The sequence below is a fragment of the Petromyzon marinus genome, unplaced genomic scaffold (genome assembly GCF_048934315.1).
Source record: "Petromyzon marinus isolate PM22_M1 ecotype Great Lakes invasive population unplaced genomic scaffold, UKy_Petmar_22M1.pri1.0 PM_G_Scaffold_95, whole genome shotgun sequence".
Classification (NCBI taxonomy): domain Eukaryota; kingdom Metazoa; phylum Chordata; class Hyperoartia; order Petromyzontiformes; family Petromyzontidae; genus Petromyzon; species Petromyzon marinus.
In genome coordinates, this window is record NW_027423052.1 from 593,553 (window position 1) to 610,000 (window position 16,448).

The 16,448-nt window shown below is 55.8% G+C and overlaps 1 protein-coding gene across 2 annotated transcripts in view; it reads left to right on the plus strand.

Moving 5' to 3' along the window:
• The first annotated feature begins 10,855 nt into the window (after positions 1-10,855).
• LOC142922436 (uncharacterized) overlaps positions 10,856-16,448 on the plus strand; it is a 16,463-nt gene continuing 10,870 nt past the window's right edge. For both annotated transcript variants that reach the window (XM_076063238.1, XM_076063239.1), the window contains exons 1-3: positions 10,856-10,983; positions 12,960-13,080; positions 13,667-13,857. In XM_076063238.1, coding sequence (XP_075919353.1) covers positions 10,890-10,983; positions 12,960-13,080; positions 13,667-13,857 — 406 coding nt within the window. In that variant the 5' untranslated portion in view covers positions 10,856-10,889. The remainder of the gene's footprint in view (positions 10,984-12,959; positions 13,081-13,666; positions 13,858-16,448) is intronic.

Here is a 16,448-nt window from a genome sequence, read left to right on the forward strand (position 1 = left end):
TACAGAGGTCAGAACGTTACAACAGCAAACACGACATGCAAACACGACACGCAGACACGACACGCTAACACGTCACGCAAACACGACACGCAGACACGTCACGCTAACACGTCACGCAGACACGACACGCTAACACGTCACGCTAACACGTCACGCAGACACCACACGCTAACACGTCACGCTAACACGTCACGCACACACGACACGCAGACACGTCACGCAAACACGACACGCAAACACGACACGCGCCGTCGGCACATGCCAGGTATAGCAAAGGTTAACAAATCAATAAAAATAAATATATAGACACAAATATTTTGTGTATCTTACCAGGTAAGCCCCCCGCTGTGCTACTACGTCACTTGTTTAGTAGAAGCTACACCGGCTACCACAAGTGACAGCTCAACTCAGTGGCTTATCGTCATCATCGTCATCATTATCGTCATCATTGTCATTATCATCGTCGTCATCGTCATCATCGTTATCATCATCGTCATCATCGTTATCATTATCATCGTCATCATCGTTGTCATCATCATCGTCATCATTATCATCGTCGTCATCGTCATCATCATCATCGTTGTCGGGTGGCAAATATAGAGCAGCAGCCAAATGGCTCTGAACGCGTAGAGACGCAGGAAGTGTCAGGGTCGGGATAGGACCCACGACCTCCTGCGTACCAGGCGAGGTAATAATAATACGGTTTTTCCCCTTTTTGGTACTGGCAAAGGAGGTCTAATGATGTAGATAATCCAGGCGAGGTAGTTAACATCTCATAGCCACCGTGATGACGACGATGATGATGAGGGAGACACCGCAAACTCCAAATACACAGGTGTCAGGGGCGGGGAAGTAGCCCACGCCCTCCTGTGGACCAAGCGAGGCAGTCCACATCTCAGCCATTGTGATGCTGATGATGATTATGAGAGACACCGCAAACTCTAAATATACAGCAGCAGCAGGCGTCGTCAGGGTCTGGATCCAACCCACGCCCTCCCGTGTACCAAGCGAGGCAGTCCACATCTACGTAGCCACCGCAACGCCACCGCCGCTCACCGGGACGCTCGCCGGCGTTCCGACTGACCCGCACGTTGCACATCAGCAAGGGGAGCAGCACCAGCACCGTCAGCACCGTCATGGCCACCGTCAAGCTGATGGGGTAGATAGTGCTGCCGCTGGCGGGGAGCGTCGCCTCGTCTCCCGTAGACACCGCGGACGAGGGTGGGGAGGAGCGGGAGGTGGATGGGGTGGTGGTGGTGGTGGTGGTGGCGGCGGTGGTGGTGGTGGTGGCATTGGTGGTGGTGGTGGCGGTGGTGGCAGTGGTGGCGGCGGTGGTGGTGGTGGCGGCGGTGGTGGTGGTGGCGGCGGTGGTGGTGGTGGCGGTGGTGGCTACGGGATTGGGGACACACGAGGAGATTCGGTGAGACGCGGGGAGATAACGGGGAGATACGGGTAGACATGGGGAAGCAGAGACACGGGGAAACAGAGAGACACAGTGAGACAGATACAGACAGAGAGACAGATACAGACAGAGAAACAGACAGAGAGACTGACAGAGAGACAGACAGAGAGACACAGACAGAGTGGGATGCTGAGCAGTGTTGTTGGATGAGGTTAGTAAGGAGGAGGTTTTGGTCTTAATCACTTATCTGTGTATGTGTGTGTGTCTGTCTGTGTGTGTGTCTGTATGCTGGGCTGGCTGAGTCATGTAGCCCGCATGCCCAGCCACCGCATGCCGCAACAGATTTTGTTCGGCCGGATCGAGGGGGCTGAACGGGCGCGGCATGGACTGGAGAAGAGATGGAGTGATGTGGTACAGAAGGACGTGGAGCTGAGTGGACTTGCCGATGACTGGTACCAGCGGTGTCAAGACCGGCCTCTGTGGAGGAGGCTCGTGAAGGACACTACTGGGCAGTTGGAGGCAGTCGCCCTCCAACAACAACGGAGGGCGGAGGAGCGATGCTCACAACAACGAGCGGAGCGCCGGGTGGCTAAAGCCCAGCAGGTTGGCACAGTAGGGGGCACAGGTGGTGCATCAGCCAGTCATCTCAGTCAGTCGACCCGTGGCACCTGGGTCTGCCCCGTGACCTGCCAGCGGGCGTTCGACACTCCACGTGGCCTCAAGGTGCACATGTCCTGGCACAAGTGTCGTGGTGACGTCACCACTACTTAGTGGTGAATGGCGGTTGTTGTTGTGTCTGTGTGTCTGTGTGTGTCTGTGTGTGTCTGGCACAAGCGTCGTGGTGACGTCACTGCCACTTAGTGGCGAATGGCGGTTGTTGTTGTCTGTGTGTGGCTGTCTGTGTGTCTGTGTGTGTCTGTCTGTCTGTGTCTATTCAACATCGCCTTGCCAGGCACGCTGAGGAGAGGCTTGCAGAGCCCCAATGTGGTTTCAGGAAAGGGCGGTCCTGCACAGATGCCATATTTTCTGTCCGTCTGCTACAGCACAGGTGTAGGGAATTCCAGCAAGACCTACATCTCTGCTTTATTGACCTGGTCAAGGCCTATGATACCATCAGTAGGCCTGGGCTCTGGGTTGTTCTTCATGCTTTTGCAGTCCCTGACCCTCTGCTCACTATCATTAAGGACCTTCATGATGGTGAGCAGGCCCGGGTAAAACTACGTGGCCGGGAGTCAGAGCCATTCCCTGTACACCTTGGGGTGCGATAGCGATGTCCTCTGGCTCCCACATTATTTAACATCTATTTCGACCGCGTAGTTCATGAAGCCTTCGATGGCCGTACCAGACCAGAGGAATTTCCATCTGGTACAGATGTAGCGCCATAGATGGAACGGCGGTGCCTCGTACCGTCAGGGGAGGGGCTGCAGCGGCAGCCCTAGAGGGGAGGGGCTGCTGGGGGCTGAGGACCCCAGACAGCCCCACCCCTCGGCTCTAGGACCCCAGACAGCCCCACCCCTCGATGGGCAGGAGGCACCAGAGGGGACCTCCCTGGCTGATCTGGAGCCAGCCGCAGCCGAAAAACGAAGGGCGGCGGCGGCAGCAGCCGAGTAGGACCCTGGACCCCCTCGCCCCGCCGTCCTTGTGTAGGGCGGTAGTTGGTGACGTCACGTCGCGCTCAACCCTCCGGTACGATGACGTCACGTGCGGTGACGTCACGGACAGGGGGCCGGGACGGTGACATCATGTCCCCCTGGGGTATTTAGGTCGGGACCCCTTGACGTGTTCGAGGTCGTCGCGGGGAGCCAGGAACGTGTGAAGTTGGGAGTTGTGACCCAGGGTTGGGGGAGATTAGCACCGGGCTAGCGGAGCCTGTGGGTGTGCTAGGGACCTCCCCAGTACCCTTACTTTGGGGGAGCGATGGGACCCAGGGTAGGGGGAGATTGGCACCGGGCTAGGGTAGCCTGTGGGTGTGCTAGGGACCTATCCCAGTACCCTACCCCTGGGGGAGCGATGGGACCCAGGGTAGGGGGAGATTGGCACCGGGCTAGGGTAGTCTGTGGGTGTGCTAGGGACCTCCCCAGTACCCTACCCCTGGGGGAGCGATGGGACCCAGGGTAGGGGGAGATTGGCACCAGGCTAGGGTAGCCTGTGGGTGTGCTAGGGACCTCCCCAGTACCCTTCCCCTGGGGTGTGGAGTGTAGGCAGTGAGCGTGCAGTAAAACAACTGGCGCAAGCCCCTACATGAAGATCTGCCTCCGAGTCGTCATTTACGCCTCAACACTTGTAAGGGCCGGGACGCCGTGCGGGCCGGTGGTGGGACTCTGGGCCAGTGGTGGGACTCTGGGCCAGTGGTGGGACTCTGGGTCAGTGGTGGGACTCTGGGTCAGTGGTGGGACTCTGGGCCAGTGGTGGGACTCTGGGTCAGTGGTGGGACTCTGGGCCAGTGGTGGGACTCTGGGCCTGTGGTGGGACTCTGGGCCAGTGGTGGGACTCTGGGCCAGTGGTGGGACTCTGGGTCAGTGGTGGGACTCTGGGCCTGTGGTGGGACTCTGGGCCAGTGGTGGTGGGACTCTGGGCCAGTGGTGGGACTCTGGGCCAGTGGTGGGACTCTGGGCCAGTGGTGGGACTCTGGGCCAGTGGTGGGACTCTGGGTCAGTGGTGGGACTCTGGGCCTATGGTGAGACTCTGGGCCAGTGGTGGGACTCTGGGCCAGTGGTGGGACTCTGGGCCAGTGGTGGGACTCTGGGTCAGTGGTGGGACTCTGGGCCTGTGGTGGGACTCTGGGCCAGTGGTGGGACTCTGGGCCTGTGGTGGGACTCTGGGCCGGTGGTGGGACTCTGGGCCAGTGGTGGTGAGACTCTGGGCCGGTGGTGGGACTCTGGGCCTGTGGTGGGACTCTGGGCCAGTGGTGGGACTCTGGGCCAGTGGTGGGACTCTGGGTCAGTGGTGGGACTCTGGGCCTGTGGTGGGACTCTGGGCCAGTGGTGGTGGGACTCTGGGCCTATGGTGAGACTCTGGGCCAGTGGTGGGACTCTGGGCCAGTGGTGGGACTCTGGGCCAGTGGTGGGACTCTGGGTCAGTGGTGGGACTCTGGGCCTGTGGTGGGACTCTGGGCCAGTGGTGGGACTCTGGGCCTGTGGTGGGACTCTGGGCCGGTGGTGGGACTCTGGGCCAGTGGTGGTGTGACTCTGGGACTCCCAGCCCCACGCCCTTGTAAGGGCGAGGTCCGAGGAAGCCAGAGTGTGGACCCGCACCTTGGCTGGGTGGGGTCAGGGTAGCCTCCCCTAGGGTGGTCACAGCGGAGGAGCCCAGAGCGTAGGCAGTGTCACGGCACGCTAGGGGCAGGCCGTGTGCCTAGGCTGTAGCAGTGTATCAGGAGGACTGTTGGAGTGTTGCGTTGTAATAAAGGAGTTACCTATGCAAAGTGTCTCCGAAACCCACTACACGGATACAATGGGAGGCTGATCGATGCCCAGGTGCGGTCAAGGGATGGCTCGCTATCGCTCAACCACGTTGCGTATGCCGATGATCTGGTAATCGCTGCTCACTCAGAGGAGGAGTTGGAGGCGCTGCTGCTAAACCTGGAGCTTGCCACTAAGAGGTGGGGCCTTACCATCAGCCCCACCAACACTAAGGACCTGCCTGGGTATTTTGTAACATTGGACACTCTACCCCCACAACTCCCAATTGGTGATTGAGTTGTGGAGAGAGTGAAGAGTTTCCCATACCTGGGCAGTGTGCTCATGACCGGCTCCGGTTGGACAGCAAAGGTCTCACTCTGAATCAGTCGAGCGGCATCATCTATTCATCGGTTGCGTAACGCTGTGTGGAAGCTACCTGGTCTGTCACTCCGCACGAATCTTCAGGTCTTCTCGGCCACAGTCATTCCCTCCCTTCTCTACGCTTGCGAAAAGTGGACCCCCCTAATGGAACATATTCGCCGGTTAGAAACATTTAGGCTGGCCTGCCTACGATCCAATTTGGGTTTAAACAGGCTGGATTGTGTGAGCTCACAAATCCCAGAAAAATTTGGACAAAGTCCCATCGGTGAGCTCCTCCGGCAGGCAAGGCTCGGACTCCAGCCCCTCGCACCCGTCCAGAGCCCCCGTTTAGCCCCTGTGGTGGTCACAGACGCCATGAGGGGAGGAACCAATCGGAATTGGCCCTCCCCCCACAGCACTGTCCACGACAGAGTTGCCCGTCCGGCACCGCGAGGAGGTAGGGGGTACACACACACACACAGGTACATACACACAGGTGCACACACACACAGGTAAACACAGGTACACACACACACAGGTACACACAGGTACGCACACACAGGTACACACAGGTACACACACACACAGGTACACACAGGTACACACACAGGTACACACACACAGGTACACACACAGGTACACACACAGGTACACACACACACACAGTTACACACGCAGGTACACACACACATACAGGTACACACACAGGTACACACACAAACAGGTACACACGCAGGTACACACACAGGTACACACAAACACAGGTACACACACACAGGTACACACACAGGTACACACACACAGGTACACACACACAGGTACATACACAGGTACACACACAGGTACACACACAGGTACACACACACAGGTACATACACAGGTACACACCAAGGTACACACACAGGTACACACACACACAGGTACACACACACGTACACACACAGGTACACACACAGGTACACATACAGGTACACACACAGGTACACACACACAGGTACACACACACAGGTACACACACAGCTACACACACACACAAAGGTACACACACAGGTACACACACAGGTACACACACACAGGTACACACACACAGGTACACACACACAGGTGCACACACACAGGTACACACACACAGGTACACACACAGGTACACACATGCAGGTGCACACACACAGATACAACAACACAACAACAACCGCCATTCGCCACTAAGTGGCGGTGACGTCACCACGACGCTTGTGCCAGGCTATGTGCACCTTGAGGCCACGTGAAGTGTCGAACGCCCGCTGGCAGGAGGTCACGGGGCAGACCCAGGTGCCACGGGTCGACTGACTGAGATGACTGGCTGATGCACCACCTGTGCCCCCTACTGTGCCAACCTGCTGTGCTTTAGCCACCTGGCGCTCCGCTCGCTGTTGTGAGTGTCGCTCCTCCGCCCTCCGTTGTTGTTGGAGGGCGACTGCCTCCAACTGCCCAGTAGCATCCTTCACGAGCCTCCTCCACAGAGGCCGATCTTGACACCGCTGGTACCAGTCATCGGCAAGTCCACTCAGCTCCACGTCCTCCTGTACCACATCACTCCATCTCTTCTCTAGCCCGTGCCGCGCCCGCTTAGCCCCCTCAATCCGGCCAAACAAAAGCTGTTTCGGCATGCGGTGGCTGGGCATGCGGGCTACATGACCCAGCCATCGCAGCCTTGCCTACCGGAGGAGCTCACCGATGGGACCCTGCCCAGATCTTTCAAGGATTTGTGAGCTCCTCACACAATCCAGTCTGGTTAAACCCAGGATGGATCGTAGGCAGGCCAGCCTAAATGTTTCTAACCGGCGAAGATGTTCCATTAGGGGGGTCGACGTTTCGCAAGCGTAGAGAAGGGAGGGAATGACCGTGGCCGAGAAGACCTGAAGCTTAGTGCGGAGCGACAGACCAGGTAGCTTCCACACAGCGTTACGCAACCGATGAAAAGATATTGCCGCTCGACTGATTCGGAGTGAGACCTCTGCTGTTAAACTGGAGCCAGTCATAAGCACACTGCCCAGGTATGGGAAACTCTCCACTCTCTCCACAACTGCCCCATCACCGATTGGGAGTTGTGGGGGTGGAGTGTCCGATGGTACAAAATACCCAGGCAGGTGCTTAGTTTTGGTGGGGCTGATGGTAAGGCCCCACCTCTTAGTGGCACGCTCCAGTCTCAGCAGCAGCGTCTCCAACTCCTCCTCTGACTGAGCAGCTATTACCAAGTCATCAGCATACATAACGTGGTTGAGCAATAGGGAGCCATCCCTTGACCGCACCCGGGCATCGATTAGCCTCACATTATATCTGTACCATATGGAGATTCCCCCGGTACAGCTATTGAAGGCTTCACGAACTACGTGGTCAAAATAGATGTTAAATAATGTGGGAGCCAGAGGACATCCCTGTCGCACCCCAAGGTGTACAGGGAATGGCTCTGACTCCCGGCCACGTAGTTTTACCCGGGCCCGCTCACCATCATGAAGGTCCTTAATGATCGTGAGCAGAGGGTCAGGTACTCCAAAAGCACGAAGAACGACCCAGAGCCCAGGCCTACTGATGGTATCATAGGCCTTGACCAGGTCAATAAAGCAGAGATGTAGGTCTTGTTGGAATTCCCTACACCTCTGCTGTAGCAGACGGACAGAAAATATGGCATCTGTGCAGGACCACCCTTTCCTGAAACCGCATTGGGGCTCCACAAGCCTCTCCTCAGCGTGCCTGGCAAGGCGATGCTGAATAATCCTTGCCAGGACCTTTCCCGGCACACTGAGGAGTGAGATGCCCCTGTAGTTGTTACAGTCTGTGCGGTCCCCCTTCTTAAAAAGGGGGACCACCAGGGCATCCTTCCAATCCTGCGGAACCCATCCAGTGGTCCAGACTGTTGTTATGATGTCATATAGGGCAGTCTGTGCACAAACGCCACCCTCCCTCAGCATTTCGCTTGGGAGATCATCTCTGCCCGCTGCCTTTCCTGGTCTCAGACTCCGGATCGCCTTCAATACTTCCTCAGCAGATGGCACCTCAGCCAGCCACTCACAGGGGGTGACTTCATCCAATATTTGAGGCACCGCAGCCTCAGCAGGGTCATCCTCACTTTGTGCCACGATGTTTTCCTGGCTGAGGGATTTTCCCTCCCCCAGGACCTCACAGAAATGCTCAGCAAATCTGCAAACCTGTTCCTGGGGGTCGGAAATTGGATCACCGTTTTTTCCCCTAATGATGGTAATCGGTGTGGCGATGCAGGTTACTTTTTTGATGGAGTTAAATAGAGATTTGTGATCACGGGCCACTGAGGCAGACTCCATCTCCTCAGCAACCCGCGACCACCACCCATCCTTGCAGCGCCTCACGGCTCTCCGAACCTCCGAGCGAAGGCTGCGGTAAGCCTCCTCATTCTCTGACGTGGGATTCTGTAGCCGATGACAGTGGGCCTGTCGCTTTTTTTCAACCATCCTGAACAACTCCTCTCTCATCCAGGGTGTCTGGGGAGGTCTGGACCGCGTACCCAAAGCAGCCATTGCAGCTGCATGAGTCACAGTCCTAAACCTCGCCCATTTACCCTCGACATCAGGAGGAGTCGGGGACGATGCCAATCCCAGCCGCAAGCGATGATGAAATTCTCGCTTGCAACTTTCATCAGATAACTGAGACCAGGCCACTTTAGGTTGGAATGGGGTCCTGGGTGTACACCCACCACCGGAGTGGAAGAATGGCAGGCGCATCTTACAGATGACTAGTCGATGGTCAGAGGGCAGATCAGCTCCACGGTAGGTCCTGGTGTCAAGGACATGGGCTCGCATTCGCTGGTCCGTCACTATGTAGTCCAGCAGATGTTCTTGCTTAGACCCGGCATGCATCCATGATGTTGTGTGGATGCGCCGATGCCGGAACAGCGTGTTGGTAATTACAAGCCCATGGGCTGCACAAAAATCTAGCAGCCTCCTACCGTTGTTATTGAGCTGATCTGGCCCATGCCCTCCAATCACTCCAGACCAGGTGCCAGTATCATGACCAACTCGGGCATTGAAGTCACCCAACATGATGACTCTCTCCCGAGGGGCCACTTTAGCCAGCACCTGTGACAGGAGGTCATAGAAGGCATCTGACTCATCGGCTTTGCCTGCATCCCTCCACGGATGTTCATCTTCGGTGGGGGCATAAGTAACCACGACCACCATTCCTCGCCTCCGGTTGATGGGAAGGCGAGCCCAAAGTAGCCTGGGGCTTACAGCTTCCCACACCTCACCGCCACGCTCCCACGCCCCCTTCATTATTTTGTTCAAAAGAAGACCCATACCCTGTTGTTTGGCAGTCTGCTGCCCCGAGTAGAGGACTGTCCACCCCTCATGGTGGCAGGAGCCAGAGCCGGTCCACCTGACCTCCTGAATGCCGCATAGATCCAGGCGGTACCGGTCCAGCTCCCGACAGAGGAGTGGCAGCCTCTCCTCTGCAGTGAGCGTTCGAACATTCCACGTGGCCACCCGTAGTGGCTTTTCGTTGTTTCTGGAGTAGCCCCGAGGGTAGGTATTCAATCTCCTGGCTCCGCCAATTGGGGTTTGGCCAGGAGACGTCATAGACGCCTGGCCCCCCGGGGCCTCCGGCACAAGCTTAGTTGTTACATATTTCAGTTTAATTCGTGGTTTCGTGGTAATTAATTGAAGGTGGAGGGGTTACCAGCCCCTCGCACCCGTCCAGAGCCCCCGTTTAGCCCCTGTGGTGGACACATATGCCATGAGGGGAGGAGCCAATCAAAATTGGATCTCCCCCCACAGCGCTGTCCACGACAGAGTTGCCCGTCCGGCACCGCGAGGAGGTAGGGGGTTGTTTTGCCGGACCACAGATACACACACAGGTACACACACACAGGTACACACACAGGTACACACACACAGGTACACACACAGGTACACACACACACAGGCACACACACAGGTAGACACACACAGGTACACACACAGGTACACACACACAGGCACACACACACAGGTACACACACACACACAGGTAGACACACACAGATACACACACACAGGTACACACACACAGGTACACACACATAGGTACACACACACAGGTACACACACACAGGTACACACACACACACAGGTACACACACAGGTACACACATACACAGGTACACACACAGGTACACACACAGGTACACACACACAGGCACACACACAGGTACACACACACAGGTACACACACACACAGGTACACACACACAGGTACACACACAGGTACACACACAAACAGGTACACACACACACAGGTACACACACACAGGTACACACACAGGTACACACACAAACAGGTACACACACACAGGTACACACACACAGGTACACACACACAGGTACACACACACAGGTACACACACACACAGGTACATACACACAGGTACACACACAGGTGGGCATCACACCCACACACGATAGTCGATCATGTTCAATTCTCATGTAATCAAAGTAGGAATCGATTCATTAAGATTCATTTTCGACCGCTTAATTCTCATGTTATCCGAACGGAAATCGATTTAATTAGCTTAATCAACCGTATATCGATTCCCATGTTATCCCAAATGAAATCGACTCTATACATCCGTTACTCTACAATAATCGATTCCTAATGTTATCCCATTAAGAATCAATGCGAGTATATTTAATCGAATCGGGAATCGAATTTCTCTCCACGTGACTAAAGATCGCTCCATGGCGATGCGTCAACTCGTCTCTAGACTTGGCCTACTCTTCCTCCTCCTGCTGCTCCTCCTCCTCCACCTCTTCACGTGGTGCAGCAGCCACGGTGAGCCGGGCCGGTCGATACATCGGGTGCCAGGTTGTGGTGGACGTGGGGAGCGGTGGTGCAGTGGTTAGCGCACTGTGAGCGAGTGTGGGGAGCGGTGGTGCAGTGGTTAACGCACTGTGTGAGTGAGTGGGGAGCGGTGGTGCAGTGGTTAGCGCACTGTGTGAGTGTGTGTGTGGGGAGCGGTGGTGCAGTGGTTAGCGCACTGTGTGAGTGTGTGTGTGGGGAGCGGTGGTGCAGTGGTTAGCACACTGTGTGTGTGAGTGTGGGGAGCGGTGGTGCAGTGGTAAGCGCACTGTGTGAGTGAGTGTGGGGAGCGGTGGTGCAGTGGTTAGCGCACTTTGTGTGAGTGGGGAGTGGTGGTGCAGTGGTTAGCGCACTGTGTGAGTGTGTGTGTGGGCAGCGGTGGTGCAGTGGTTAGCGCACTGTGTGAGTGTGTGGGGAGCGGTGGTGCAGTGGTTAGCGCACTGTGTGAGTGTGGGGAGCGGTGGTGCAGTGGTTAGCGCACTGTGTGTGTGGGGAGCGGTGGTGCAGTGGTTAGCGCACTGTGAGTGTGGGGAGCGGTGGTGCAGTGGTTAGCGCACTGTGTGTGTGGGGAGCGGTGGTGCAGTGGTTAGCGCACTGTGTGAGTGTGGGGAGCGGTGGTGCAGTGGTTAGCGCACTGTGTGTGAGTTTGGGGAGCGGTGGTGCAGTGGTTAGCGCACTGTGTGCGTGAGTTTGGGGAGTGGTGGTGCAGTGGTTAGCGCACTTTGTGTGAGTGTGTGGGGAGCGGTGGTGCAGTGGTTAGCGCACGGTGTGAGTGTGGGGAGCGGTGGTGCATTGGTTAGCGCACTGTGTGTGTGGGGAGCGGTGGTGCAGTGGTTAGCGCACTGTGAGTGTGGGGAGCGGTGGTGCAGTGGTTAGCGCACTGTGTGGGTGGGGAGCGGTGGTGCAGTGGTTAGCGCACTGTGTGAGTGTGGGGAGCGGTGGTGCAGTGGTTAGCGCACTGTGTGTGAGTGTGGGGAGCGGTGGTGCAGTGGTTAGCGCACTGTGTGAGTGTCTGTGTGGGGAGCGGTGGTGCAGTGGTTAGCGCACTGTGTGTGTGAGTGTGGGGAGCGGTGGTGCAGTGGTAAGCGCACTGTGTGAGTGAGTGTGGGGAGCGGTGGTGCAGTGGTTAGCACACTTTGTGTGAGTGGGGAGTGGTGGTGCAGTGGTTAGCGCACTGTGTGAGTGTGTGTGGGCAGCGGTGGTGCAGTGGTTAGCGCACTGTGTGTGAGTTTGGGGAGCGGTGGTGCAGTGGTTAGCGCACTGTGTGTGTGAGTTTGGGGAGTGGTGGTGCAGTGGTTAGCGCACTTTGTGTGAGTGTGTGGGGAGCGGTGGTGCAGTGGTTAGCGCACTGTGTGAGTGTGGGGAGCGGTGGTGCAGTGGTTAGTGCACTGTGTGTGTGGGGAGCGGTGGTGCAGTGGTTAGCGCACTGTGAGTGTGGGGAGCGGTGGTGCAGTTGTTAGCGCACTGTGTGAGTGTGGGGAGCGGTGGTGCAGTGGTTAGCGCACTGTGTGTGAGTGTGGGGAGCGGTGGTGCAGTGGTTAGCGCACTGTTTGTGAGTGTGGGGAGCGGTGGTGCAGTGGTTAGCGCACTGTGTGTGTGTGTGGGGAGCGGTGGTGCAGTGGTTAGCGCACTGTGTTTGTGTGGGGAGCGGTGGTGCAGTGGTTAGCGCACTGTGTGTGAGTGTGGGGAGCGGTGGTGCAGTGGTTAGCGCACTGTGAGTGTGTGGGGAGCGGTGGTGCAGTGGTTAGCGCACTGTGTGTGTGAGTGTGTGGGGAGCGGTGGTGCAGTGGTTAGCGCACTGAGTGTGTGGGGAGCGGTGGTGCAGTGGTTAGCGCACTGTGTGTGAGTGTGGGGAGCGGTGGTGCAGTGGTTAGCGCACTGTGTGTGAGTGTGGGGAGCGGTGGTGCAGTGGTTAGCGCACACTGAGTGCCGTTTGCCCATCTCCCCAGCCCCGGCTTCCCCACTGAATGTGCGCGTGGAGTCTCGAGACCTGCTGACACAACTCCGCTGGGAACCAGCTGACGTGAACCCCGCCACCAGCAGCGTCACCTACAGAGTGGAGAGCAAACTGTGAGATGGTCGCTCACTCACTCACCCAGCCACTCACTCACCCACTCACTCACTCACCCACTCACCCACCCACTCACTCACCCATCAACTCACCCACCCACTCACTCACTAACGCACTCATTCACCCACTTACTCACCCACCCACTCTCTCACTCGCCCACTCACCCGCTTCCTCACTCACTCACTCACCCATCAACTCACCCACCCACTCACTCACTGACTAACGCACTCACTCACCCACTTACTCACCCACCCACTGTCTCACTCACCCACTCACTCAGCCACTCACTCACTCACCCACCCACTCACTCACCCATCCACTCACTCAACCACTCACTCACCCACTTACTCACCCACCCACTCACTCACCCATCCACTCACTCAACCACTCACTCACCCACTTACTCACCCACCCACTCTCTCACTCACTCACTCACCCACCCACTCACTCACTGACTCACTCACCCACTCTCTCACTCGCCCACTCACCCGCTTGCTCACTCACTCACCCACTCACTCACCCACCCACCCACTCACCCACCCACCCACTCCTCACCACCTCCTCCCCGTGTCTCTGTCTGTGCAGCTATGGACGAGCCCACTGGCGGACCGTCTGCGCTGCAACAACAGAGACTCGGTGCGATGTCTCCTCAGCTCTGCGGCATCCCGGTGACCGCTATCACCTGCGCGTCAGAGCCACCGTTTCATCGTCATCACCGGGGGCCTCACCAATCTCCTTGCCCTGGGTCGTGGTTGAGGTCTTACCCTTGGAGACAAGTCAGTGGCTTTGTCTATGTGTGTGTCTCTGTGTGCGTGTCTGTGTGTCTCTGTCTGTGTGTATGTATGTGTGTCTGTGTGTGTGTGTGTGTCTGTGTGTATGAGTCTCTCTGTTTGAGTGTCTCTGTGTGTATGTGTGTCTGTGTGTGTGTGTGTCTGTGTGTGTGTGTCTGTGTGTGTGTGTCTGTGTGTGTGTGTGTCTGTGTGTGTGTCTGTGTGTCTCTGTGTGTGTGTATGTCTGTGTGTAGAGCGTCTGTATGTGAGTGTCTCTGTGTCTCTGTGTGTGTGTCTATGTCTCTGTGTGTGGCTGCCTGTGTGTATGTGTGTCTGTGTGTGTCTCTGTGTGTCAGTGTCTCTGTGTGAGTGTCTCTGTGTGTGAGTGTCTCTTTGTGTGTGTCTGTGCCTTTGTGTGTGTCTGTGTCTGTGTGTATGTGTCTGTGTGTGAGTGTCTCTGTGTGAGTGTGTCTCTGTGTGTGAGTGTCTCTGTGTGAGTGTCTCTTTGTGTGTCTCTGTGTGAGTGTCTCTGTGTGTGAATGTCTCTGTGTATTGTCTCTGTGGGAGAGTCTCTGTGCGTGTCTGTGTGTGTCTCTGTGTGTCTGTGTGTGTCTCTATGTGTGAGTGTCTCTTTGTGTGTCTGTGTGTGTGTCTCTGTGTGAGTGTCTCTATGTGTGAGTGTCTCTTTGTGTGTGTCTCTGTGTGTGTGTCTCTGTGTGAGTGTCTCTGTGTGAGTGTCTCTGTGTGTGTGTGTGTGTGTCTCTGTGTGTCTGTGAGTGTCTCTGTGTGTGAGTGTCTCTTTGTGTGTGTCTCTGTGTGTGTGTGTGTCACTGTGTGTCTCTATGTGTGTGTGTCTGTGTGTGTGTCTGTGTGTCTCTGTCTCTGTGTGTGTGTATGTCTGTGTGTAGAGTGTCTGTATGTGAGTGTCTCTGTGTCTCTGTGTGTGTGTCTATGTCTCTGTGTGTGTCTGCCTGTGTGTATGTGTGTTTGTGTGTGTCTCTGTGTGTCAGTGTCTCTGTGTGAGTGTCTCTGTGTGTGATTGTCTCTTTGTGTGTGTCTGTGTCTTTGTGTGTGTCTGTGTCTGTGTGTGAGTGTCTCTGTGTGAGTGTGTCTCTGTGTGTGAGTGTCTCTGTGTGAGTGTCTCTGTGTGTGTCTCTTTGTGAGTGTCTCTGTGTGTGAATGTCTCTGTGTATTGTCTCTGTGGGTGAGTCTCTGTGCGTGTCTGTGTGTGTCTCTGTGTGTCCGTGTGTGTCTCTATGTGTGAGTGTCTCTTTGTGTGTCTCTGTGTGTGTCTCTGTGTGAGTGTCTCTATGTGTGAGTGTCTCTTTGTGTGTGTCTCTGTGTGTGTGTGTCTCTGTGTGAGTGTCTCTGTGTGAGTGTCTCTGTGTGTGTGTGTGTGTGTCTCTGTGTGTCTGTGAGTGTCTCTGTGTGTGAGTGTCTCTTTGTGTGTGTCTCTGTGTGTGTGTGTCACTGTGTCTCTGTGTGTGTGTGTCTCTGTGTGTGTCTCTGTGTGTGTGTCTCTGTGTGTGTGTCTCTGTGTGTGTGTCTCTGTGTGTGTGCCTCCGTGTGTGTCTGTGTGTGTGTCTCTGTGTGTGTCTCTGTGTGTGTCTCTGTGTGTATGTCTCTGTGTGTGTGTCTCTGTGTGTGTGTGTGTCTCTGTGTGTCTCTGTGTGTGTGTCTCTGTGTGTGTGTGTCTCTGAGTGTCTCTGTGTGAGTGTCTCTGTGAGTGTCTCTGTGTGTGAATGTCTCTGTGTATTGTCTCTGTGGGAGAGTCTCTGTGTGTGCGTGTCTGTGTGTGTCTCTGTGTGTCTGTGTGTGTCTCTATGTGTGAGTGTCTCTTTGTGTGTCTCTCTGTGTGTGTGTGTCTCTGTGTGAGTGTCTCTATGTGTGAGTGTCTCTTTGTGTGTGTCTCTGTGTGTGTGTGTCTCTGTGTGAGTGTCTCTGTGTGAGTGTCTCTGTGTGTGTGTGTCTCTGTGTGTCTGTGAGTGTCTCTGTGTGTGAGTGTCTCTTTGCGTGTGTTTCTGTATGTGTGTCTCTGTGTGTCTCTGTGTGTGTGTGTCTCTGTGTGTGTCTCTGTGTGTGTGTGTGTCTCTGTGTGTCTCTGTGTGTGTGTCTCTGTGTGTGTGTGTCTCTGAGTGTCTCTGTGTGAGTGTCTCTGTGAGTGTCTCTGTGTGTGAATGTCTCTGTGTATTGTCTCTGTGGGAGAGTCTCTGTGTGTGCGTGTCTGTGTGTGTCTCTGTGTGTCTGTGTGTGTCTCTATGTGTGAGTGTCTCTTTGTGTGTCTCTGTGTGTGTGTGTGTCTCTGTGTGAGTGTCTCTATGTGTGAGTGTCTCTTTGTGTGTGTCTCTGTGTGTGTGTGTGTCTCTGTGTGAGTGTCTCTGTGTGAGTGTCTCTGTGTGTGTGTGTGTGTGTCTCTGTGTGTCTGTGAGTGTCTCTGTGTGTGAGTGTCTCTTTGCGTGTGTTTCTGTGTGTTTGTGTCTCTGTGTGTCTGTGTGTGTGTGTCTCTGTGTGTGTGTGTCTCTGTGTGTCTCTGTGTGTGTGTGTCTCTGTGTGAGTGTCTCTGTGAGTGTGTGTCTCTGAGTGTCTCTGTGTGAGTG